This window comes from Choloepus didactylus, chromosome 9, assembly GCF_015220235.1.
Source record: "Choloepus didactylus isolate mChoDid1 chromosome 9, mChoDid1.pri, whole genome shotgun sequence".
NCBI lineage: Eukaryota > Metazoa > Chordata > Mammalia > Pilosa > Megalonychidae > Choloepus > Choloepus didactylus.
The window spans coordinates 92,026,803-92,051,519 of NC_051315.1; the positions used below are offsets into that span (position 1 = coordinate 92,026,803).

Consider the following 24,717-nt stretch of genomic DNA (forward strand, 5'->3'; position numbering starts at 1 on the left):
TTGTCTTTCTACAGCATCTAAGTAAGCCAAGTCGTATAGCCTGGTAATTAAATTTAGGATTGCCTTTCCACAGATACTCACAAATGTAAATAGAATTAAGAGTTCCCAATCTGTTTGCAGTGCATTAAAATTATGTAAGAAATATAAGGAAAGGATTCCTTCCGTCAAGTGTATACAAGAGCAGTGTAGAGAGCCTATGAGTTAGTGCTACCATATTTATAGTCTCTGGGGTAGAAGTGGAGGAGAAGGATGTTATGTGGTGGGAATTGGGAGAGGCTTCACCAAGGAGTAAGGAAAACTCAGTTTGGGTCTAACAGGATGAGCAGCATGTGAATAAGAGGACGGTGGATGGAAGAAACTGTCTGCTGATTCATTTTCCCCTTTCAATCTCCTCTTCTTTTAAAGGTCTGAACCATAAACATGTTCAACGAAATTGATCAAACACCCTACAAACAAGAGATTAATAACAAGAGCCTGATCCAGTGTTGGAGAGAATGTTTGGCCATGTCTTCCTATTCCCTGAGGAAAGAGGCTGTGGAAAAATTCAATGCAGAAAATTACTGGAAAAAGAAAGGGCTGGCCATAGTCCCCCTGAAATATCCTGTGGGCCTTGGCTCAGTTCCTTCTAGCCAGGTCAGTTTTCCAAACACATGTGGGAATGCTGCCCAGAAGCAGCCCAGGCCAAACAAAACGTGCAGAGGAACCTTCCCATTCAGTTGGATTAGACAAAGGGTTGTGATGTTCCAGTTGTTAAGTTTCACCAAAGTTGTGCATTGACAGGTTAGCTTTACTGCAGAGGAGAAAAGAGCTCCTCTGTGCACATTACCAGGGCTGGGAAACAGTGCTCTGGCTGGGAAATAGGGAGACCTGGGGTCTACTTCTGGCCTTGGCATTAACCAACCAAGCCAATTCAGAGTTTTGAATGGTGAATATTGGGGGGTAAATTTATTCACTGGCAACTAACAAAAAAGTTAGTGTGGGCCATCTGTCCTTGAGTGGACTGGCCAGGATCATTGGGCAAGATAGTTTTAGTTTCTGTTGTTTATGGTCCTCTTGAAATCCTTGAGTGTTGGACTGTGGGGCAGCCATGGCAGGCTGCTTCTGTTTAATGGCTCCCATTAACTAATAGCTGGCCTCCAGCATACACCAGGTCTGTCCCATTTCCCTCATAACTACTAAGAACCTACTAAGATATAAGCCCTTAGGTATTTCATCTCTTTAAGGAGGGGTGTATGTTTGATGGATATGGAGTGTCTATAAATAAAATTAATAAAGCAGTAATAATGATGGACTATTTATAAGGAGTGTGCTCTTCTTTAGGGATATCTTTTGTATTTTAGCAAGATTGGAGCTCAAATCTTTGCATTCCTTGTACTCATTAGAGAATAAATAATTTATTTGAAGAATAAATAAATTCTCTAAATTTATTCAGATTTAGATTTATTTCAATTTAAAGAATAAATGGTTTATCATGTAAAGAATAGCAGCTTCTATAACAACAACAAAAAATATTTGCTTTAGGCCTGACTCAGGAGTTTAAGAACAATTAAGTTGCTTCCTGGAAGACATGGGCTGGAAGACACATCCTGAAGCAAAGCAAATAGACTAGGGAATTAGAAATTATATTTGAGCTTTCTAGGTGTGAGGCGCTGGACTGGGTGATCTAAATCTCCCACTTGGTTTAACCCTATTCTCATCCCTGTTGAGTAGGTGGGATTCCCTCTGTTTTATGGAAGGGAAACTGAAGCCTACAGAGATTCTCACTGTCTTGCCCCAGGACATGTAACTCATGAGTGGCAGACAAGGAGTTGATCTTGGAGCTGTCTGTATGTGGAGCCCACGTGTCTTCATCATCTCACACTGCCTCATACCTCACCTACTTTGTATTTAGTTCCTAGACTGGGAACACTGAAGGGTTTAGAGAGTATCTAACTAACCGTCATACTCCCAGGGCTTAGCATGGTGCCTGGCAGAGAGTAGGAACTCAAATATTTGAATGGCTGAGACGTTTAGGGAATCTGTGGGATTAAAACAAACTTCTCACCCATAACAGCAGTCATTGCTTAAAGATTTAAATATTACAGACTAAGTACACTATTTATATTGGAGAATTATCTTTTGAGGCAGTGACAGTAAACCACCAGGTGATGGCACTTAACCAAATTTGTCATTTTAAATTGCCAGTAGGAGATTGCAGCACCATATGGAATAGATTACTCAGCAGTCTCTAAAAGAAACACTGCCTTGGACATGCAGGCAGGGCACTGTGCCAGCAGGGTTGCAGGGTAGGGAATTCACAACCCTCTGTAGCTGTGGCTGCTAAGAGTTTCACCCGCACTCTGCTCACAGAGCCAAGGAGCCCAAATAGAGTCTATGAGCTCAAGAAACAGATCAAAAGGCCATGCTACAGCAACTTCATTTATCAAACACTTGATAAATGTCACTTCAACAATGTGAGTCACTATGTTGCATTCCAAGAGATGCCTTAGGGTGTGGTCCTTCCCTTCAGGGGGCTCGCATTCGAGTAGAGTCCAGTGAAGTGCCACCGAGCAGAGCCCAGGAGCTGCCGTTGTTGCTGGCACCACATGTCATCTGACAGAGTGCTCCCAGGGCAGCCAGCTCCTCTGGGTGCTCTTTGGAGGATGCCACTCCTTATCTTTATTGTTTTGAGAATAAATGGCCAGGAGCACAAGATGATGTTTCTAAGCGTGATATATGTCAAAAGACAATAACACATCCACTGCTATATCTTCCCAAGGCATGTTCCCTATGATCATGTCTTCTTCAAGATTCCATGGTACTTCCATGCATGGTGAATGTGTGTGCCTTTGTCTTCAGGGAGAGAGTGCCCATAGGTCCCGATTTGCCAGATACATCCGTAGTTTTCATCTGCTGACCAGGCAAATAGAGCCCCCCACCTTCATGTCAAAGTGTCCTACTTGGAAAAATAGAAGTTCTGCTTGGCATTCACTGGGTAATATGAATCTTTGGATAGCATGAAGGCAATTCTCCAGGTGTGGTCCATGGCCCACAGGTGGCTGTGAAGGGCCTGCGGGTGGGCAGACACTTGATGTAGGAATGCAGCCCTTTCCTTGGGTTCATCTGGTGATGAGTGTGCAGTTCAATTGACTTTCACTTCTGTCCAGTGTTGCTTACAAGTGATCTGAGTTATTAAGGCTTATTAAAATTTTATGTTCATTAAATGGAATTAGCTTATTACCAGAAATTTCTGCTTTTGTAAATCCAAGACTGTATGCCACTTTACAGAGAAATTTAGATGTTGGGAAAACTAGGTGGCAGATGATTAGCTTCCAGTGACCGCTGACTAAGGTAGACCACATCTGGGAGGTTGGCACTTCCCATCTGCGCAGCTGCAAAGGTGTACCTTGCAGGGCTTCCTGGATCACAGTGGAACTTCTAGAAGCATATTCTGTAGGACCTTATGGTGTTGATATTACCCTCCCACTGGCGAGTCAACGTGAAGAAGCCATCCTTGTTTTCTGTAGTCCCCTGGAACATTTCCATACCCCCTAGTGTAGCACAGGCAGACTTGCAAGAAGGTACATCCTTGTTAATTGTTAAACGTTTAGCTTAGAGTTGGGGTGTTTCTCACCACCAGGAGAGACTTTGATTCTCTGTTGGCATTTGGTATCTTCAGGGTCCTTGGGGGGAGCTACAGTTGAGAAGATTCCTCTGCATTCCCTTCCAACTCTCAAGTTCTGTAATTCCTTATCTAGAGGACTTAGGATGGGTTTAGTTCATTTTACAGCAAAAAATAACCATCTTGTTGAAGGCCAATCTCTCCCCTGCCTGTTTGGATTTTTATTTTTACTTCTCTGCAAAACACCTACAACTATGGGAATATGTCTACACACAAACACTTATCCTCCCTCTCTCCCAACCTGTCTCTACTTATCTGTGCCTTTTAAAATTGCTCCCATGTCCTCCAAAGGAAACCTAGAAGGTTACTCCACCAGAGGGGGCCCCTTGGAGGTCCCAATGTGCTCACATGTCCTGATTAGGAAATAGTAGCTTAAGGAACATCAGGGAGACCATGAGGCAGCACTTACCAGGCAGTGCCCTGGCCCTGTTCATGTCCATGGGTGGTTTTGGTGGGGATTGGGGGCAGGGGGGATGGAAAGGAGGGGATCATTTCCAAGGAAAATGTGTTATATTAAAAAGATCATGGAAATGGTTTTCTATCTTTTCTGCTTAGGCTGCTGCCCTGGTTCATATTTATCTAGATGGTTCTGTGCTGGTGGCTCATGGTGGAATTGAAATTACACTAAAATGATTCAGGTAAGAATGCAAAGAATTTGATTAACTTGGGTGTATGCTTGTAGATATGTGTGTGAGAGAGAAACCATGAATGTTTTCTGTTCCAAGAGAAAAAGAAAAAGATAGGAGACTTTACCTTTGACAGCTTAAGCTATTAAAGTGTAGCCTAAATAGAGTAAATAATACAGTTTTGTAATTGAATCTAACAATGTGACATAAGAGCTTCAGGTTGTTTTATTGCTCAAGGAAATTGTGTATTTATTTGCTGCTTTCCATTGTAGATACTAACAAATGAATTTTCATTTTTTTGAATCTTTACTGGGCAATGAAAAGATGTATAAATTTTCATGTGTTGCATTCTTTTTTGCCATTTTTATATTAAGTACTCTGTACAATTGATAATATAAACCACATTTGAGATTTCTAACCAAACTTTACCAGTTTTCTTTTGGCTTACTTACTTGAGATTAGATTTTATCTGCTCTCTATTTTTTCTAATTATGATTATAGTATTATAGATTATAAAAATTTTAGAAGAGGCAGAAAATTTCAAAGAGGAAAAAGGCTACATAACAATTTTACCACCTAGTAATAATCACTGGGATGGGGTTTTTTCATCTTGTCTTTTTTTTTTCTTTTCCAAAAAATCACTAAAATACTGCTTGTATAATTTCATATCCTATTTTTTTCACCTATCCCTATTCTTCCTGTCATTAAGAATACTTAGCAATCATGATTTTTAATGAATGCATGTGGGTATATGTATAATTTACTTAACTATCCCGTGATTGTTAAAAACTACAGTGAACATTTTTGAGCATAAACCTAAGAACATATCAGTGATTATTTTCTTAAAATAGATTCCAAGAAGTGGAATTACGGGGTCAAAGGGTGTTAAATAACTTAACTCTCATAACACATATTACCAAATTGTTTTCCAGAAAGTACCCACCTCATTACATTGAATATCATAGATTTTTTAAATCTTAGATGATTTGATAGATGAGTGGTAGTATCTCATTGTTCCTTTAATTTGCATTTTTCTGATTATAGTGATGTTGACTATTATATTTTCCTTCCCCTCATCAGTCACTTTGGAATTTTCTGCTCCTATGCTCCCCGTTTTTTGGTGAAATGTCAGTGCTTTCATTATTGAGCCAGCAGAAACCTTTATATTCTAAGCCAGGACATTCTGTGTAGACAATCATCTAAAAACCAAGCACTGTGGAAGGACTTTCTATGCTAATGTCCTTGTAGCAGTTGTGGGTGAACTCTATTAAGCCCTACTGCTAGCAGGAGAGAGGAGTATTTTGTATCAGATCAAGTAAGCAATATGATTTTGCTTCCCAGCACTAAGAATGAAAGAATGAAGCATCTAGTTAAGCCGTTGGCTCGGCGTAGGCACCAACCCCTTCTCCCTCCATCGTTCATGTGATGCTCATGGAACTACTTTCCCAAGGTCATTGTTCTCACTCACAAGATCTGTGCTGTTCTGCTCATAACAAACGTGTCTCCTGTCAGGGATAAGGCACACCCTGCTAGAATGCCATCAAGTGTGGTGGTAGGACAGGCCCCAAGTTCTCCCTTGATAATCTTATGATTGTAAAGATGTAGAGTGATTCTTCCTGCTGGACCTGGGCCCTTTCCTCCTCTTGCTAATGCTATTGCACCTGAGAAATCAAAGAAAGTGTGCTCAGGGCTTGGGGTCCAGACTAGTAGCAGGGTTTTTGTTTTTTGTTTTGTTTTGTTTTTTTCAGTTGTAAGTTTGCAGAAACATCATGCAGGAAGTACAGCATTCCCATATACCTCCCTCTCACATCCACAGTTCTCCCTATTATTAACATTTTGCATTCCTGTGGTACCTTTCTTATAATTCATGAAACAACATTGTTATAATTATGTTGTTAAGTTACTGCATTTACATTGTTCTGTACAAGATCTGTGGGTTTTGAGTGTGTGTATGTATGGTAACTTATATACAACCTAAAGTTTCCCTTTTCTTCCCTTTTCGAATATACCATTCGGTGATGTTACTAACATGCGCAAAGTTGTGCCTCCATCCCCATTATTCATTGGCAAAACTTTACCCTCACCCCAAACAGCAACTCCATACCAATTAAACATTAACTTCCCATTCCCCTTCCCTACTTGGTGCCTGGTAACCTGTATCTAGTTTCTGACTTCATGAATATGCTTATATGAATATTCTGACATCAGGAATATGCAACCTCTCCTACAGGGTTTGTAGAAAGGGAGACCTTTCTGTGACTGCCTCCAAAAGGAATTCAGGGTTCTGCCCTTATCCCTACCACATGACATGTGCTATGGGTCTATGACTAACCAAAGTTCTGTACTTGCTCTTCTAAACTCCAGGTGGTCAGCCATGAGTTAAGGATGCCAATGTCAAATGTTTACCTGCGTGGGACCAGCACAGAAACAGTCCCTCATGCAAATGCCTGTGGAGCGTTGGTGGTGGCAGATATCAGCGGGATGGCAGTGAAGGTAAAAGTCATTGCTCTGGCAGAAACTAAGATGGTGGCTAGGTGAGACAGGGCAAAAAAACGCCTCCGTGAAAAACACTAGCTAAAAACCAGAAAGTGACCCAGAATACCAGTTACAGTGATGCGCCAGCTGGACGAGGGCTCCTAGCTCCAGAGGGGCCATATACTTGGTGAAACCAGGAGTTGGCATTCTGAAACAAGTCAGTAAGCTGGCTGGAAGACCTGCAGCCGCGCGGCAGTCTGGGTAAGCCAGGGTTCAGCGTTTGGAGACTGGCTGGCTCTTTTAAAAAAAGGGAAAAACCCAGGAGCTGCTGCAGCTGCGACTGTGGGAACCATGCAGTAAAATAGCAACAGGGAGCTGGGCCAGCCTCTCGGTGTCTGGCTGGGAAGATAGCCCGCTGCAGATAACCTTGGGTCTGGGGGAACGGAGGGGAGAGCCAGAAGCAGAAAGAAACCCTGTGGCTAGCAGCTGGCCCCCCGGAGGGCTGGATAAACTCCTGCCTGGGGCCATGCCCACAGCCCAGAGCCCTGCCAGTTGTCCCGGAGCTGGGTAGGAGGAACTGTGTGAGGAGGAGAGGGTTGAGATGCCCCGTTCGGCCATTTTTGCTTCAGGCTGAGGGCGCGCCACTGCACGGCCCAGCAGCCCGGGGCTTCCCTTGAGGGACGGTGCGCATTGGTGATGTAGCACGGCATTCACTCAGCTGAGCTCCTGGAGGATCGCAGCTGGGAGGGGGGACTCGCTCAGAGAACCCAGGGACGCTACACCAAGTCCGGTGGTTTGTGGGTCAGTGAGAGAGAGGGTCTGGGGCTGAACTGAAATGAAGGCTTAGACTCTTGCGGCAGCCTTGAATCTCTGGGAACCTGGGGGATTTGAATATTAAAGCTGCCCTTCCTCCTTGGCCACCCGTACACACGCCCCACATTCAGGGCGGACGGCGCCAGCAACACAACCAAACTGAGTTCTCCAACTGAACCCCACAAGAAACATTTCCCCACACACTGCGGGAACAGGGTTGAGAATTGACTTAAAGGATATAGGTGGCTCACAGATGCCATCTGCTGGTTAGTTAGAGAAAGTGTACATCACCAAACTGTGTTTCTGAAAAATTAGATGGATATCCTTTTTTTTTTTTTACAACTTGAAAGAACCCTATGAAGCAAAACAAATGCCAAGAGGCCAAAAACAACAGAAAACCTTAATGCATATGATTAAACCAGACGATATGGGGAATCCAACTCCAAACACCCAAATCAAGATATCAGAAGACACACTGTACCTCGCAAAATTAATCAAAGAACTACAATTGAGGAACAAAAACATGGCAAAGGATTTAAAGGACATCAAGAAGACCATGGCCCAGGATATAAGTGACATAAAGAAGACCCTAGAAGAGCATAAAGAAGACATTGCAAGAGTAAAAAAAAAATAGAACATTTTATGGAAATAAAAGAAACTGTTGGCTAAATTAAAAAGACTCTGTATATTCACAATACAAGACTAGAGGAAGATGAACAAGATATCAGTGTCTTAGAAGTCCACAGAACAAAAGATGAAAGAACAAAAGAAAGAATGGAGAAAAAAATTGAAAAAATCAAAATGGATCTCAGGGATATGATAGATAAAATAAAACATCCAAGCTTAAGACTCATTGGTGTCCCAGAAAGTGAAGAGAAGGATAAAGGTCTAGAAAGAGTATTCAAAGAAATTGTTGGGGAAAACTTCCCCAACCTTCTACACAATATAAATACACAAAGCATATATGCCCAGCGAACTCCAAATAGAATAAATCCAAATAAAACCACTCCGAGACATATTCTGATCAGACTCTCAAATACTGAAGAGAAGGAGCAAGTTCTGAAAGTAGCAAGAGAAAAGCAATTCACCACATACAAAGGAAACAACATAAGATTAAGTAGTGACTACTCAGCGGCCACCATGGAGGCTAGAAGGCAGTGGCATGACATATTTAAAATTCTGAGAGAGAAAAATTTCCAACCAAGAATACTTTATCCAGCAAAACTTTCCTTCAAATTTGAGGGAGAGCTTAAATTTTTCACAGACAAATAAATGCTGAGAGACATTGCCAATAAAAGACCTGCCCTACTTCAGATTCTAAAGGGAGCCCTACCAACAGAGAAACAAAGAAAGGAGAAAGAGATATAAAGAATTTTAACAGACATATATAATACCTTACATCCCAAATCACCAGGACACTCATTTTTCTCTAGTGATCACAGATCTTTCTCCAGAAGGGACCATAAGCTGGGACATAAAACAAGCCTCAAGAAATTAAAAAAAAAAAAAAATTGAATACACTCAAAGCACATTCTCCAACCACAATGGAATACAAATAGAAGTCAATAATTTTTGAACTGTAACTCCACTATTTACTTCCTACATGATATAAAATACACAAACTCTAATGACAAATCAGTGGTTTTGAACTGAATGTAAAAGATGTAATTTTAGGCAACTATATAAAGGTGGGGGGATGAAGGAGTATAGGAACATAGTTTATGTGTCCTATTGAAGTGAAGGTGGTATCAAAGAAAAACAAGATTGATATGGATTTAAGAGGTTAATTTTAAGCCCCACAGTAAACACAAAGAAATTATTAGAGAATATAACCATAGAGATGAAAAGTAGTTTGGGTTAAGAGAAATGGGGGAAAGGGCAATGGGGAGTTAAGAAGTGAGTGTAGGGTTGCTGTTTGAGGTGAAGGGAAATTTCTAGTAATGGATAGAGGGAAAGAGCATTACAACATTCTAAATGTGACTAAACCCACTAATGGAAGGCTAGGGAGGGGGTGGAATGGGAAGACTTAGGCTGTATATATGTTTCCACACTGGAAAAAAAGAAAAAAAAAAGTCTAAATAGATGACAATTGAATGCTAAGGATGAACTTGGATGGGATTGGAGGATAGAGGACAGGTGGCTCAAAGGGACACAGTTGAGACATAAGGAAAAGGAAATATAGAATGTAAGCTTTGTATCATTGTTGAATGTCTTGTACTTCTTAGCTACGCTTAATGGGATTGCATAAAAGAATGTTCTTATTCATGGGAAGTGTATATGTGAATTATAGTGTATGTTCAAAGATGTGTGCAGCTAACTCTCATATGTTCAGAAGACAGACCAATAGATGATGGATGATAGAGAGGGAGGGAAAGAAATAGCGATGTCACAGCATGTTAAAGTTGGTGGATTGAGGTATCAGGGGAGGGGGGTCAGGGTATGATGGAATTCCGTGTATAGGGTTAGTATTGTTTTTGCAAATGTTCCTATAACTTTGAATTTATTTCAAAATAAAATAAAATAAAATAAAAAACAACAAAAACCTATAATGGATGGTAGTGATGTTAGCACAACACTGTGAATGTAATTAATACCACTAAATTAAATACTTGAAAGTGACTAAAATGGGAAATATTATGCTGTATACATGTTACCACAATAAAAATTTTTTAAAAATTAAAAAAAAAAAAGTCATTGCTCTGGCACCCAGATCACTAACCCTGTCAGGGCCAAATCCATGGGTAGGCTCAGATTTAAAACCACCTCCTGTGTCCTTCTCCCATCCTCTCAGTGAAAGCTGCTCCTTCTCCCAATCCAGCCAGTTCCTGTACTGGAAACACCATCACTCGTTTCTCCTGCACTACTAACATCTAACCAGGGAGCAAGTCCTTTCACTTTTCCTCAAAAATGTCTCTTGGGTCTTTCCACTTTTGTGCTGCCTTAATACAGTGTAAAGATATAAACGTCTGTGCAGGAGCAGTGGGACAAGCTGGCTGAGCAGGTAGCTTATTTTGGAGAAATGTGAGGGCACTGGTGGGCAGATCCCCTTGGTAGCTCTACCAGCACTTGATCTTCCCTTGGGCCTCTCTCTGGGATGTGTAGCCCCACTATCCTACCCACTTCAAGTTGGCTATGCCTGTTTTAAGGGAAATAACTTCTACCATACACTGCTGCACGAGCCCATATAGATCTTTACCAGACAATGTCCCTTCTTATATCCCAGGTTTGGCTCTAATTTTCTCACTCCTGCTGATGAACTGCTTTGACTCAAATAGAAAATTCATTTATTTAACAAATGTTTATGAAGCCTCTCCTCTATGCCAGGAACTCTGCTAGGGGCTGGACATACAAGGTTCAGTCTGACTCATTTCTTCCACCAAGGAGTGCATAGTCTAGTGGTTTTCATTGTGGATTTGTTGATTGCTCCAGAATGAATTCCATTTCCACTCCCAAACCCCTCTCTCCCGTTCTCATGACTGCAGGAGTCAAGCATCTTTTAGCATATGTCACTCATGGGGGCAGGATCCGGAGTTGCTAGGGACTTTCATACATTGTCTCAGCTGCTGGAGCTCCCTTAGGAAGTGTCTACCCCTGAGCCAACCATTCTGACTCATTCCTCAGATTCCCCAGAATCAAAGAATCCCAGAACTGAATGCACAATTTACAAATGACCCTGCCCTGGAAAGGGCTGGACCACATGATCTTTCACTGTCACTGTGAGACCTTTTGTTAAAGATCCTGCAAAGTAGTGTTTCCAAGATGTTAACTCTGAAAGCATTAAGGCTAAGTTTGAACTGCTGACTTCAAATACTTGAAAAAAAAAAAAAAATGAATTGGAGATAAGAGCTTCTCTATTTTATAGAGGTGAGAAAAAGGAAACAAAAAATAGGAAACAGGTTTTGTTTTAAAAATGATTTCTTCCATGGAGGAGTGAATGGCCGTTCTTCATTGGCTTCTTCTAATATTTGGCCTGTGACTGTCTTATAAAACTTTTTCTCGGTAATCTTTCTTTTCACTTCAGTTATTCTTCCATGTCTCTGTTAAACAACCAAACAAACAAAACCCACATAGACAACTCGAATAAGAGGCTGCTCTGTACAGTCCGATTTGGATTATTCCTTTTGGTAAATGTTAAAATTACATTAGCTTGCTTGATAACATTCTATCATTGTATTCTGTTTTTCTTCCCTTGGGGAAGGCTCATTCTGTTCTGCATCCTTTAGCTTGTTTATTTCATGGCCACCACCAAAACCTATAATGTTTGACCCAGCTTTAGTCATACCTTGAAAACCAAATTTCCGTTTTACAAAATATATCTCCCTTTTATATACTCTGAATTTGACCATTGTTTATCCTAGCCCCTCAGTAAAATTACACAGGCCTTGATATATTTAATAAATGTAATGCTGATCTATATGTTTTCTTTGCCATTTTATGATGATAATTTTAATTAAAAAAATAATTCCTAGGATGCTTGTCAAACTCTTCTAAAATGCCTTGAACCCATCATCAGCAAGAATCCTCAAGGCACTTGGAAGGTTTGGATGAGAATGTGTTACTCTGTGTTGTATGTTAAAAATAAAAGGGAAGGAAATGAGAGAGATATGTGTAAATTATCTGCAGAAGGGGCATTTAAAAGGTGCAATGGTCATATAGTGATTTCTCTCAGCATGTAGAAATGCTATCATAATACGGTGGAGGAATTTTTGCATCTGGAAAAATTCCACAAATTCTTCAGCTATTAGAGAAAGAGATGGCTTTTCTGTCCAGAACTCCTGTTTGTTCTCCTTCTTTGTGAATCTACTCTTCCTAAAATGGAGGAACAACACTAGAATCATTCTAAAAAAAGTAAAAATCGCACAAGCATTTAGATATAGATAGCCAAGCCATTGAGTATATATTCAACCCTCTACTAGGCACTAAATGGAATGGAAAAATATTCATCTAGTTCTTTTGATCTACTTACAGTCTAGTTAGAAGAAAAGACACACATTCTAAAGTCAACTACCAAAGTTTTCAAAGTAGTAGGTTGTAAAGTGCCGGATGGTATTGAAAGGACATCAGCAAAGGCCAGGGGTCTGTGTTGTGCTGACTGTTCCGGGCTTTACAACATTAAAAGCACCGGCCTGAAGAAAAGAACACTTACGGAGTCCTACTTAGAAATGGTTCTTGCTATTCCATAGAGTTAGGACTCATTCTACAATTCATGTTTAGGGGAGATCTCAGTCCTCTCTGGGCGTATTTATTTCTGCTTTCTGCCCTCTGCCATGTGCTGCCTGAGCTCAAAACCCCTGAGAGAGCTAGACTGCAGAGAGCTAGAGGGAGATGCAGGTGGGAGGGCCAGTCCTCTGCCATTCAGCCCTGTTTCTTTTCTCCTGGGCTGTGGTTATCACTCTCAGACTTGGACTTGGACTTGACCCTTGTTTTGCTGTATAGTGGTCAACTATGTGCACTTCAGAGTCAGGAGACCTTTTAGGGTAAATGGTAGAGTTTAGCAAAATTATTCCCCTCTCCTAAAATGGTTTTGGCTACATGATATTAAAATTCAACACCCAACCAACCACTGTTTCCTGAAATGTTCCATGTTAATAGGCTAAGTTTCTACAGATGACTGAGTGAAGTTCTTGATAAGCAGAAACTGCATTGACCACTGTAGTCTGGTCTATAAATGTAATGTACCATGGCAATCATTTCCTGCAGCCATGTTCATTGATTGACCAAATGCTGTCACTATAAGTAGTATACCATGAAGGCCTGTGGAGATGGAGAATGTTGAAATGCATAAATTAATCTCAGTCCTTCCCAGTTTTTACTACTGATAGCTTTATGTAATATATAATAAAATTAAAATTGAACTCTCACATGATTTTATTTAAATATCCTCATTGTATCATTATACTCTTCCTTTGCAGGCAGAGGCTGCTTTTACAGAAAGTATTAGTCTGTCAGCTACTGGATACTTCAGGTAAATTGTCCTTTCAATCATATACTATGGAAAGTAGTAGCAGTATCTTGTGGAAGAGTTACAGTTCTATTAGCAGTTTTGGCAAAACTTGATTTTGTACTTTCAAGTAGCCCACTGTTAGAAAGAACATTACCTGCTAGTTAATCCAAATATCCAGAAAAACATTTTTGGGAAAAATTGACATGCAAATAAAATTCAGCTGAATTGATAATTCAAATCATATTGAGTGGCATTAGAGGGCTTAGTGTTAGGAACCCGCAGCAGTGTTTGACTTTCTTGAAAACACAGTCTATCCCTTAAGTTACCTTTGTTAAAAGGTAAGGGAATGAAAATTAAACTTTTGGGAAGATAGACAACATTTCTCAACTTACAGATTGGCAAAATATCAGAAATTTTGACAGTAACTATCGTTGTCAAGATGTGGAACTGGAACTCAAGTACTTTGGAAAACGTTCTTTTCAGATTATTTTATGAAGAGTTTAAGCCATCAGAGAGCAGGTGATATACAGAGATTTACCTGGTTTTTGTGATTTGCCCAGTTGTCTTGGGAGTCCCCAGTTGTCATGGGAGTCCCAGGGCACTGACTGGTTAACGGAAACAATCATTGTAAAGCATTTTTAATGTCCCACTCCAGACAGGGAGAAGCAGAGGAGAGAGGGGTAGAGAATGCTGGCATGTTGCTAGCCATACTTTTCTTGTACCCTTGACACTCTTTGGTGTCCTTAGAGAAGAGTTGGGACAGAGTGAGTCATGGGGTTTGTGACTGTGAGAGACCAGAGTAGTGGTGAAGAAAGAGCACCAGGGAGCCCGATCCCTGATGCAGAAGGCTTAATCATGGAGCCAGGAAGCTAGAGAAAGCAGGCAAGTGTGAATCTTTGAAATAGTGTTTGGTATAAAATGAAGGTTGAATTCCCCAAGTCTGATGACTGTAGGATTGCGGGATCCAATGTGAGTCAAAAACAACAGGATGGATAATCCTAAATCAGCAGCTAATCTCCTGAGGTAAGAAGTGACTGGGTGGTTTTTTTTAGATAAGACAAGGCCAGTTTCATAAGAAAGAAGTAAATATTTATTTATTCAACATATTTATTGAGCACACATTATGTGCTGGGCCATCATCATAAGGTGCATCCCTCTGGTTTGCTGTCCGTACAAAGTGAGCACAGCTGTTTGGGGCTGTTTTGTCGTCATTGTCTGTAATTAGGGGACTTGGTCATTTAACACACTCCTCAAGAACTCTGTTTCCTCCAGGGGTTATGAGGCTAACATGGACTGGGAGAAGGGCGAAGGTCATCCCTTCGAATACTTTGTTTTTGGAGCTGCCTGTTCCGAGGTTGAAATAGACTGCCTGACAGGTGATCATAAGGTCAGTACCGACTTGAAAGGTTTTCAGGTTACCCAGAAAATACATCTCAAGTCCACATATTCCCTCAACCTGAGGAGAGTCCAGTGTGTAACCGCACCATGTACTTGACCTCAGGATAATTTCCCTGTATTAGCAGGAGGAAGTAGAGGCTTAGCAATCACCCTGCTGGTGTGGTGGCATCCACGGAAACATCTGGTGGCCACTCCTCTTAAATTCTCCGGCTCTTTTAAATGGAATCAGGAAAAAAGCCACCTGAGGAAGAAACGCAGCCTGTAAGGGGCTTCCAGGGAGACTGTTGCCCATCCTGACCTTTCATGTGGAATGTAATCATGTGATGTTCTTGAAGGATTTCATAGTTATCCATTATCCACTAACTGGTGCCGAGGGCCAGCACAGGGCAGAGATCTTCTGGTATCTTTTTCCCAGCCAGGTCCTGCTTTTTAGACAGTTGAAGCAAATTCGAATTATTTTAATGGGTGCTTTAAGGAGATACTCACATATAGTCACACATACACACTCGCACTTCACGGAATTACACAGTTTCTCCTCTTGTAGCAGAGCCTTTGGGGAGAAACACAGCTGTTGTCATAATAATAAATAATCAGAAATGCATTTAATGGGACTGTGATACCCTCATAACTGTCATGTGCCCAAGCTAATAGTCTGTCCCAAAACCTACCGAAGAGGCAACCTCTAGTTCTTAATATATTCAAACATCCCTCATGGCTACGTTCTTAGATTGTGACCCAATGTGTTTTCATTTATTATATTCCCAGTAAGTATTTTTGTTAACTATAGTCAGCCTAATCTTTGAAATTATATATATCTTTACTATACCTGCCTGTTCTAGTATCTGCCTGGTCTGGATTCTAGCAGTGCCAACTAACTTAGACTAGATTACATCTGAGGAGCCTTGGATGGGGGTGAAATAATTATCACTCTCAGCATGGTTTATAAGCTAGAATAACTGTCCTGTGTTATGGAAGTCAGTAGAAATCTCCCTTATAATTGATTACTATAGCCTTTTTCCCTCAAAGAAAAAGTTGATGAAAACATCACTCTTAATCATTTGGATTTTATTTTTTATTCTTTACATCTTGGTCTTATTAACATCCAACAACCAGGTTATAATTAGCCCTGGTATGAAAGTTTAAAGTGTGATCGTGTAACTTCTTGGAACAATCTTAAGAGAACTGCTAAACAGTCTCATCAGATGCCTTCATAAAGCTAGATTTGTAGCCAAGGTAGGTATCATCCCCAGGCAAAAAGCTATAATGTCTCCTCCCACCAAGAACCTTCCTCAGGGACCTTTTTGTCATTCTCCTCATATTGATAGAATTTTCCTTATTCTCCAAAATTTTGCTCACTTTGAACCTGCATGTTTATATTAGTTACCTATTACTGAATAACAAATTACACCAAAATTTAGCAGTTAAAAGCAACAAATGCTTATTAGCTCACACAGTTTCTAAGGGTTTGGAATCTGGGAGTGGCTTATGTGGGTAGTTTTGGCTCAGCATAAAAAACACTAGGAGAAGTGTGTAGAGCCCTTACTGGCCCCTCCCCCACCCTCTCCGTGGTGAAGAATGGAGCCAGCCTTTGCTCCCATTGTGGATACCTGGCTCTGTTCCAGAGGGAGTGGAGTATCCCCTGTGTGCATACTACAGTGCCTGTATATCAGTGCTAAGCCATCAGATGGGCAGCCTGAAAGTCTGAACCAGGTAACTCTCCTCTGGCTCACACTCCCAAAACTTGCCCTGCAGGAAGAAGCAGCTTACAGACACCTAAAGCAGTATAAGAAATGATTAAGTCAAAGCAGCCTGGTGCATAGGTTAGCCTGTTTTGAGTCACACAATAAAGCACCTGGAAGGGGGAGAGAGTCTGTTTCATCGGGAGTAGAGGGAACATTCAAATTCCTGTAAATGTGGGAATTCCTAAGGCCACCAGCAAGCACCAGACCATGACAAGATGCAGGCTCAGAAAAGGCAGGGAGGGCCATGTACTTCACATTTGCCTTGGGGAGATCTTCTGGATAGGAGGGCTAAATTCTAAAGGAGAGCACCAGCTAATGCAGAGCCAGTTAGTAAAGACGATGAAAAACAGTTTTTGCTTTGGTTTGTTTGTTTTTGTTAGCTCCTGGTACTCAAGGGTATCTCTATCAAATCACTTACTAGATAACAAACTTAAGGAATAGGTACCTCAGAAACTAAATCCCAGAGTTAAAACTTTAAAATATTAAAATGTACAGTGTGCAACAAAAGATTACAAGACAAACAAAGAAACAGGAAATGATGACCCATCCAAAGGAACAAGATAAAAATCCAGAAACAATCATTGGAGAAGATGAGGCTTTGTACATATCAGACAAGGACTTAAAAAAGAATACCTGATAAGCTCAAGGAGATAAAGGAAAACACAAAGAAAGTACTAAAGGATATCGGAAAAACGATGAATAAAAAAATATGCGAATCTCAATAAAGAGACAGAAAAATTTAAAAAGAAACCAAACAGAACTACTGGAGTTGAAGACACAGTAACTGAAATGAAGAATTCCTTAAAGGGTTTCAACAGCAATTTGGAGGTGGCAAAATAAGTGCCTTGAAGACAAGACAATTGAAATGATGCAGACTAAGGAGCAGGAAGAAAAAAGATTTAAAAAATTCAAACAGAGCCTAAGAGACCTATGAAACACCATCAGGCATGCCAATGTGTGCATTATGGGAGACTCAGAAGGAAGAGAAAGAGAGAAAGGGGCAGAACTATATTAAAAGAAATAATGACAAATTTAACAAAAGACATGACTATGCACATTCAAGAAGCCCAATGAATCCAAAACAGGATAAACTCAGAAACAGCCGTGGCCTGATGCATAGCAATCAAATTGTCCAATGCCAAGGACAAGGAGAGAGTTCTGAAAGCTGCAAGAGAAAAGCAATATTTTATGTACAAGGGAGTCCCAAAAATATCAAGCACTGATTTCTCATCAGCAACTATGGAGGCAAGAAGGCAGTGGGATGAAATACTTAAAGTGCTGAAAGAAAACAATTGCCAAACAAGAATTTTATATCCAATGAGACTGTCTTTTAAAAATGAGGGAGAGATTAATACACTCCCAGATAAAAGCTGAGGAAATTCATCACCACTAGTCCTGACCTATAAGCAATGCTAATGGAAGTTCTTCAGACTGAAACAAAAGGACATTAGACAGTGGATTAAAGCAGCATAAAGAAATAAAGACATCCTGTAAAGGTAACCTTATGGGTAATTATAAATGCCATTACGATGATACTGTATTTTTAGTATGTAACTTCACTTCTTACAGGTGCTAAAATGCAAATGCATAAAAAAGTAATGATCGATCTATGGTTTTGGACATACAATGAATAAAGATATAATTTGTAATAAGTACAAGAAAGAACATGGTGGATAGGAGGTATAGAAACTGTGTATGTGTACACTGTTGGTCTTAAGTTGGCATCCAACCAAAGATGGTTGTTATAGATTTAGGTTGCTTAATTCAAGACCCATGGTAATTATAAAGAAAATATATGAAAAATATATACAGAAAGAAATGAGAAGGGGCCCAAAATGGTACAATACAAAATATCAAATAAATGTGTAAGTCAGCATTAAAGGAAGAATTGAGGAAACTTACAGAGACAAATATCAAAATGGCAGAAGAAGTCCTGCATTTTCGACAGTTACTTCTGGATTAAAAAGCATGTCTCAACTATATGCTGTTTTCAAGAGACTCACCTTAAATTCAAAGACACAAGTAGACTGAAACTGAAAGGATGGAAAAAATATATACATTCAAATAGTAACCAAAAAAGACCTGGGCTAGCTATCCTAACATCATGGAAAAGAGACTTAATTCAAATACTGTTTCAAGGGACAATGAAGGTCACTATGTACTGATAAAGGGGTCAATTCAACAAGAAGCCATAACAGCTGCAGTATATATGTACCTAATAGCAGAGCTCCAAAATATATGAAGCAAATACTGACAGATTTCAAGGGAGAAATAGATGGTTCTACATTAATAGTAGGAGAATTCAATAGACCACTTTCAATAATGGATAGAAAAGCTAGACAGAAGGCCAATATGGAAATACTATAAACCAACCATACTATAAACAATAATGCAAATGATACTATAAACCAACTAGACTGTTGGGTGAAGTGTTACACATGTAACACTTCACCCAACAGCAACAGAATAACATTCTTCTCTAGTACACAAGGATCATTCTCCAGGATAGACAATATATTAGGTCACAAAGCAAGTCTCAATAAAATCAAAGATATTGGTATAATACAATGAATCCTTTCCATCCACAATGGAATTAAGCTAGAAATCAATAACAGAAGGAGAAATGGAAAATTCACAAATGTGTAGAAATTTAGCAATGCACTATTAAGCAACAAATGGGTCCAAGAAAAAAATCACAGGGGAAATTAGGAAAGATATTGAGGGAAATGAAAATGAAAACACAATATACCAAAACTTGTGGGATGCCACAAAGGCAGTGCTTAAGGAAAATGTATAGCTCTAAATGCTTACATTAAAAAGAAAGAAAGATACCAAATCAGAGACTTAACCTCACAACTGGAGGACCTAGAAAAAGAAGAGCAAACTAAACCCAAAGTGATCATAAAGGAATAACAAAGATTAGAGTGGAGGTAAATGAAATAGAGAACAAAAAACAATAGAGAGAAAAACAAAACCAAAAGTTGGTTTGAAAAGATCCATAAAATTAACAAACATTTAGCTAGATTGACAAAGAAAAAAGAGAAAACAACTAAAATTAGAAATGAAAGTTAGGGCATTAATATGTACAATACAAAATATCAAATAAATATGCAAGTCAGCATTAAAGGAAGAGAAACAAAAAAGATTAGAAGAAGGTGCTAGGAACAATTGTACACCAACAAATTAGGTAACTTAGATAAGATGGACAAATTCTTAGAAATGCACAACTACCTACACTGACTCTAGGAGAATTAGAAGATCTCAACATACCAATAATCAGGAAAGGGATTGAATCAGTAACGAAAAACCTCCCAACAAAGAAAACCCAGGACCAGATGGTGTAATTGATGAATTTTACCAAACATTCCAGTAAGAGTTAACACCTATCTTGTTGAAACTCTTCCAAAAATTGAAAGAGGAGGGAATACTTCCTAACTCATTCTATAAGGTCAAAGTCATCCTAATACTAAAGCCAGGTAAAAATATCACAAGAAAAGAAAATTACAGTCCAATATCCTTTACGATTATAGCACCCTGAATTACGAATATAGCCAGTTGGACTGCAGGTGTTGGGTTGTTTTGTAACTATGTTCATGAGAGCTACAGATGGTTTCTGTTTTCTGCATCATATGTTATGGCTGTTGAAGTAGATTAAACTCAATCTGTTGCATCATTCAGTTTGAATCAAAGTCAAGTCAATATTTTTCCTCTTATTGTTTCCAAGGGGAAGAAGTGGTGCTTAAACTGGTTCAGATTATTTGTATAACTTTGAAAGCTCTGCTCTTCACATAATAAAATCTTTGTTGCTTCTTTCTCCTGAAGTAATATGGCTCCCTCTGCCTTCCCCCACCAAATGCCAGCCTTTTTCTCAGCTGCTTTTTGCTAAGTTGTTTTCATTCAAGTAAATATTAAAACTTTTTTTTATTACTAGAACATCAGAACAGACATTGTCATGGATATTGGCTGCAGTATAAATCCAGCCCTTGACACTGGCCAGGTATGTGTAACTAATTTGCTTCACTTCCTATTTGAAGAGGCCAAAACTGCTCTGGGGCTTTGCAAGGAAAACTTTCCAACCTCCTATGTCTCATCCTATTTTTCTCCCTCTTGAGTCAAAAGTTTTCTACTTCTGCCTGCTCCAAAGCTCAAATCTCTTATTTTTTAAAAAGAGGAAGAAAACTATAAGGGATATCAAAAACTTCTACAGCAACTGCAGATGCTGCAGTGTTTGCCATTCAGTTCAATTCTAACTCTCCTTGTAGTAAAACCAGACTCCACAGGGTAAACGCAATCATCTACATGACTGTCATTCAGGCACCAGTTGCAAGTTTGGGGCCCAGGCCACGCACATTTCTGTCCCCACTACCTCCTTGGGTAGAGGAGGCTTCAGGGTAGAAGTAGATGTAGACAAGGTTGCCAAGGAAAGGAGAGAGTCAAAAGACTAATCAGAATCGAGTATACATATTACAGCATTTTATTAGGAAGACCAAAGTTTTACTGCAGCAAGGAAGTCAGATGACTTGCAAAAACAGAAGTAACTTTGGGCTTCTAAGGAAGAAAAATGATTTTTATAGACATAAAGAGGAAGCGAACTTGACTCCTATTGAGTGGACGAGGATTTGTCCATGTTAAGGGGTGAGTTTAGGGCAGGTGGGCTTTATTTTGTATAGGCTCAAACGTAATAAACTGGGGGCTTCATTGACTATCTGGGTCTGCTGCCTTGGGTGGGGATTTCAAATTTTGAAAGATATCAAGAAGAAACTCAAGAGGAAGTTTAAAGGAGAAGTAGGTCATGGGTTTTTTGTTTGTTGTTGTTGTTCATTTGTTTTGGTCTCTGAAGGGTCTCTAGGGCTTTCTCTATATAATTTTGTCAGTGGGAAAGGGCATTCTAGGTGGGAGGAGAATGGAGAAAATCAACCTACAGAAAGATGTAGAGCTGAAATTCAGTACATATTGTGTTCGTGGCTGCTGTTGAGGAGAGGGCTAATGACCGTGGTAGGGGCCTATGTCAGAGGAGGGACTAGAAAGTGGGACTTGAGGCTAGAGCTAGCAAATAGAGAGTTACATTGGTGGAGGCCCTCCAGAGACAAGCACCTAACCTTAGCAGACCTGGGGTGTCAACTGGAGTTGTAGGAAGATTCGTCTAGCAGGCATCATAGCACCAAATACGCAAACAGACAGCTAACAGAGACTCCAGCTAACAGATGGAAGTGCAGATGGAAAACAGGGTAGAGAAAGTATGGTCACAGGCAGGAAGTAAACTAGGTAGAGCACCCAGAAATCACAAAAATGTATGGAAATCAATTTTGTTAATGTGCGAACATGAAATTAAGAACTGGAGCATTTTAAAGCTGTAAAGAAGCTTAGAGAGCACACATTTCAAACCTTCATGCTATGGAGGAGGAAACTGAGTCCAGAGATCTCTGGTCAACCAGTTTATGAGTGAGGATGGTGGGGTGAAATGATGGGGATTCTTAAGACTATGTTTGGGACCATTAATGTGCTCATTAGTGTGCTGGTGACTATGAACAAATCAGCCAATGGCATTGGGTTCCTTCTGCTTCACAGGCATAAAAATGAGGGAATTTGGGCCACAGGCTCCCTGAGACCTCTTTAGAGCTATAATTATAGTGGCAAAACAAAGATTAGAACCAAAGTCCTTTGACTTCAAACTTAGTGATGAATAAGTTGTTTACAAGGCCTTTTAGGTAAACTTTCAAAGACATACCCCAAGACACACTGAAGATTCTCTTTTTTTTTTTCCCAAGCCAAACTGTATCCAACTTTATTAAAGACATAAACAATTGTGGTATTTCAGGCAGGACATGCGCAGACAATTGTTAACAGTGTACAACAATTTTCACACTCCCTTTTTCGATTGACCACAGAAATCAGAAAGCCGCTATAAAACCCAATAAAGTCTTGATATGATGCTCCAAACAGGGAAAGATTAGAGTAAGAGTTGGCATTTTACATTTAGTCTGTTGTTTAACAACTTTTCACGAGCCAACCCCCAACTTTCAGGAAATGAAATGACAATGGCAGAATTATCGGTTTGAAGATCCACAATGTAAAAAAAGACTCGCTGCTCTTTTGAAGGATGTTGTCTTGGTGGTATCACTGGAAAGTCCATATGACCTGACATTCTGGTAACCAACTTTTTTTGGTCAAACCCCAACAGGTCTCTGGGTTTCAGGGAGTCAAGTCTGTGCTGAAGGCTGAGAGGAGAAGAGGACATGAGGGCATAAAAATGAATTTTAGTGTCTCCATCCACAAGGCATTTGTGCCAAAGTGGCCAGTGTTTGTCATCGTTAGGGACTCCCTTCTCCTGATGGTAAAAAGGAAGTCTCTCAAAATTAGAGAGGAAAGGTGTTTTCTTCCACATCAATCTGGCTTCAGAGACATTCAGTTAGTGACATTTGCCCGTTCCCCAAAAGAGAACAAGATGTTCTGTGTGCTAACAACATAACTTGAAAAAAAGTATAAAATGAAATTCTGCATTTTTATAAAAATTAATAAGAAAGTATTTCAAGCCGTACAGTCACCAAAAGTACACAATTATCAAAAATGCACACACATCACGGGGCATCTCCAGCACCTGCAGCTTTCTGTGCCTGGTCTGTTTTGGCATCTCCATGTTCTGCAGGGTTATTCCCGTGCTTGCCAGCATCAGCTTTCCCCTTTTGCCCTTTGGGTACCTTTTCTCCCTTCCTTGCAGGGGCCTATTTAGGCTTGGGTTCTTGCTTAGGAGGAGCAGGTTTAGCAGATAACCTTGCAGATCTTCTCTGTGGTTTGTCTTTCACCTTGGCTTTATCTCCTTTAGCAGGCCTCTCAGCTTTTCTCTTGGGCGTGGTGGCGACGGCAAGGGGACGTAGGTGCTGGGCGTGGGGATGCAGCAGTGCCTGGGGTTTGGCCATTCTGGGGGTCATTCTTGGGGTCATTCCCACCTCTTCACATTGCTCCATGAAGAGCCTCTTAAACTGTATTTTAAAAACTCAAACAAACAGCATGAAGTTGAAATGCTACTGTGGACTGTATTTTCTCACATGTGGAAATCCTATTTTTTGCCTCAGATTGAAGGTGCATTTTTCAAGGCATGGGACTTTATACGATAGAGGAACTGAATTATTCTCCTCAGGGTGTCCTGTACACTCGTGGTCCAAACCAATATAAAATCCTAGCCATCTGTGACGTCCCCACAGAGTTGCATGTTTCTTTGTTGCCTCCGTCTCAAAACCCAAATGCCCTATATTTGTCTAAGGTAAGTAATATTTTATGAATTAATCCATTTTTAAATGACATGTATGTGGGGGAGGGCTACACTTATCTCTTGGTTGTTTGGGGTTTTTACTAGGATTGTAGGAAAAAGATTCTATTAAATATTATAATTATAAAATTATAAATGAAAACAATACTCCAAATACCAGAGCCTAGCATGAATTACTATTCCCATCACATTGACTCTGATTTTTCATCTTACAGTAATCATCTTCAGGCCTATATGTTTTCTCCACTAGGAATCATTTCCTTAAACTGGAATCCTAAGGATGGGAATACTGGGTCAAAAGATTAAAATCACTTTTCTTAATTGAAGATGTTACATATATACTATACATATTTAATGTCACAATCTAATTGATTTTTTCCCTTTTAAGGGTCTGGGAGAGTCTGGGGTGTTCCTGGGTTGCTCTGTATTTTTTGCAATCCACGACGCAGTGAGGGCAGCACGGCAGGAGAGAGGCCTTTTTGGTCCGTTGAAGCTCAATAGTCCTCTGACCCCAGAGAAGATCAGAATGGCCTGTGAAGACAAGTTCACAAAAATGGTATGTCCTGTCCAGTCGAAAACAACAAGAATTTGGATTTTTTGGTCCCTGTCCTTATGGTCAAGTTTTGTTAACTTATGACAGTGGTTTCTGTGGAAGAAAAGATGACAGGTACACTGAGGGCATTTGAGTGGAAGAGCAGAGTGATGCTTGAACTTGTGCCCCTTGGGCTGCGATTTTCATTAGCCTGTTCCCACCCAGCTCACAGTGGCCTCAGTTCTCTACCACTTGAAAA

The 24,717-nt window shown here is 40.1% G+C and overlaps 1 protein-coding gene and 1 pseudogene across 1 annotated transcript in view; one reads left to right on the top strand and one right to left on the bottom strand.

Moving 5' to 3' along the window:
- The window catches only part of LOC119543806 (aldehyde oxidase-like), a 90,499-nt gene that overhangs the window by 65,231 nt on the left and 551 nt on the right, over nucleotides 1-24,717 (top strand). Inside the window, 11 exon segments of the mRNA XM_037848662.1 lie at nucleotides 406-633; nucleotides 4,217-4,277; nucleotides 4,280-4,299; nucleotides 6,652-6,780; nucleotides 12,045-12,137; nucleotides 13,488-13,540; nucleotides 14,792-14,906; nucleotides 20,591-20,656; nucleotides 23,733-23,745; nucleotides 23,748-23,920; nucleotides 24,315-24,482. Of these exon segments, the coding sequence (XP_037704590.1) occupies nucleotides 406-633; nucleotides 4,217-4,277; nucleotides 4,280-4,299; nucleotides 6,652-6,780; nucleotides 12,045-12,137; nucleotides 13,488-13,540; nucleotides 14,792-14,906; nucleotides 20,591-20,656; nucleotides 23,733-23,745; nucleotides 23,748-23,920; nucleotides 24,315-24,482 (1,119 nt within the window).
- Nucleotides 23,238-23,576, bottom strand: LOC119544500 (annotated as a pseudogene).